The sequence below is a fragment of the Vairimorpha necatrix genome, chromosome 2 (assembly GCF_036630325.1).
Source record: "Vairimorpha necatrix chromosome 2, complete sequence".
Classification (NCBI taxonomy): Eukaryota; Fungi; Microsporidia; family Nosematidae; genus Vairimorpha; species Vairimorpha necatrix.
This window is the reverse complement of record NC_088817.1, coordinates 955,513-956,751: the sequence shown is the minus strand read 5'-3', so window position 1 is coordinate 956,751 and position 1,239 is coordinate 955,513. Positions and strand designations below refer to the sequence as shown.

Genomic DNA, 1,239 nt, shown 5'->3' with positions numbered 1-1,239 from the left:
CTGTATATTTTAAATTTCACTTTAGTTGTATTCGTTTTATATTACTATACTGCTCTAGTACTCAATAATATTTCTCTAATACATTAAATTAAATGTCAATTTTTGATTTATATACACACAAACAAACAAAAATTTGACAGGTATGGAAAAAACAATAGAAAAAGCAGCTAAATATAGAGATAAATGTTTTTGTAGATTTTTGTTACAAATTGAGATGTTCGAAAAAAACGATTTTTTTGACATTTAATTTAATGAATATAAATATTCATAAAAAATTTGCCCCTTGTATTATTTCTCGTTATGACGAGGAAAAATCAAAGTTCCAATTTTTAGCATGACATTATTAATGTGAATATCCATTAATGTTCATTGGGATAGACGTGGTGTGTAATGTACTTTCGTTATATTCTATCAAATTCTTTTTTTCGTGATAATACCAGATAAACCTGTATTTGATTCTTCTTCATAGAGATTGTCTATGAGGATTCCATGAATATGACCTATAATTTCTGAATCATAGGCATATTCTTTGTAAGATTTTATCAGCTTGTTTATTGAAGTGTTTAATAGAATTTTATTTTTGTAAAAGTTAGTAATATTGAGTAGATTGTTTTTATTGTATCGACAATTAATTTTTTTTCTCGTCGATTAATTCTTTTGCTTCATCAACTGTCGCATTTTCTTTGTTTATATTGATAAGTTCTATGTTTGTTGTTTTTGTTTTGTCATCTTTTTTCTTTAAAAAATTTAAATATTAAGTTATTCTTTTTTTGAGACAGATTTTTTTATCACTAATCCTTGTTGTTGATTTACCAAAACTTCTTCCTTTTGCAAAAAGTTATCTTGTAGGAAAATGCGGTACCTTGGAAACCTTTTTCACGAGAGAATATTACCTTTTAGTGTTTTTATTACTTTAAGCGTTGGCTTTTTGCGTGTTTTTCGTCTAATCACCTCATTTTGTTCTCTTGTTGTCCGCCCTTATTTTTATGAAAAATTAAAAAAACAAATAATTTTCTAGAAAATTCATTTTTTAAGCAGGCAAAAATTGATAGGTTGTAGAAATAATACAGTCTACAACGATAAAAAAAATTCTCTAGCCTTCTCGTCGGTGTCTTTCTAGACATTTTGCAAAAATATTTAAATACAAAGTATCTTATAAAATAATCTTTAACTTAGAAAATTTGGTGTTCTTGCCGATGAAACATCTCTGATGTATGGCTTTAAATATATCTTTATTAC

General features: G+C 26.0%; 1 protein-coding gene across 1 annotated transcript; it reads right to left on the bottom strand.

Annotated features, from left to right (window-relative positions):
• Positions 1 to 411: 411 nt before the first annotated feature.
• On the bottom strand, positions 412 to 956 carry VNE69_02182 (uncharacterized protein; the record flags this gene model as incomplete). Its single annotated transcript, XM_065472734.1, has 2 exons — positions 412 to 640; positions 952 to 956. 2 exons carry the CDS (start codon positions 954 to 956, stop codon positions 412 to 414), a joined length of 234 nt encoding a protein of 77 aa, XP_065328806.1.
• Between the last annotated feature and the right edge of the window lie 283 nt (positions 957 to 1,239).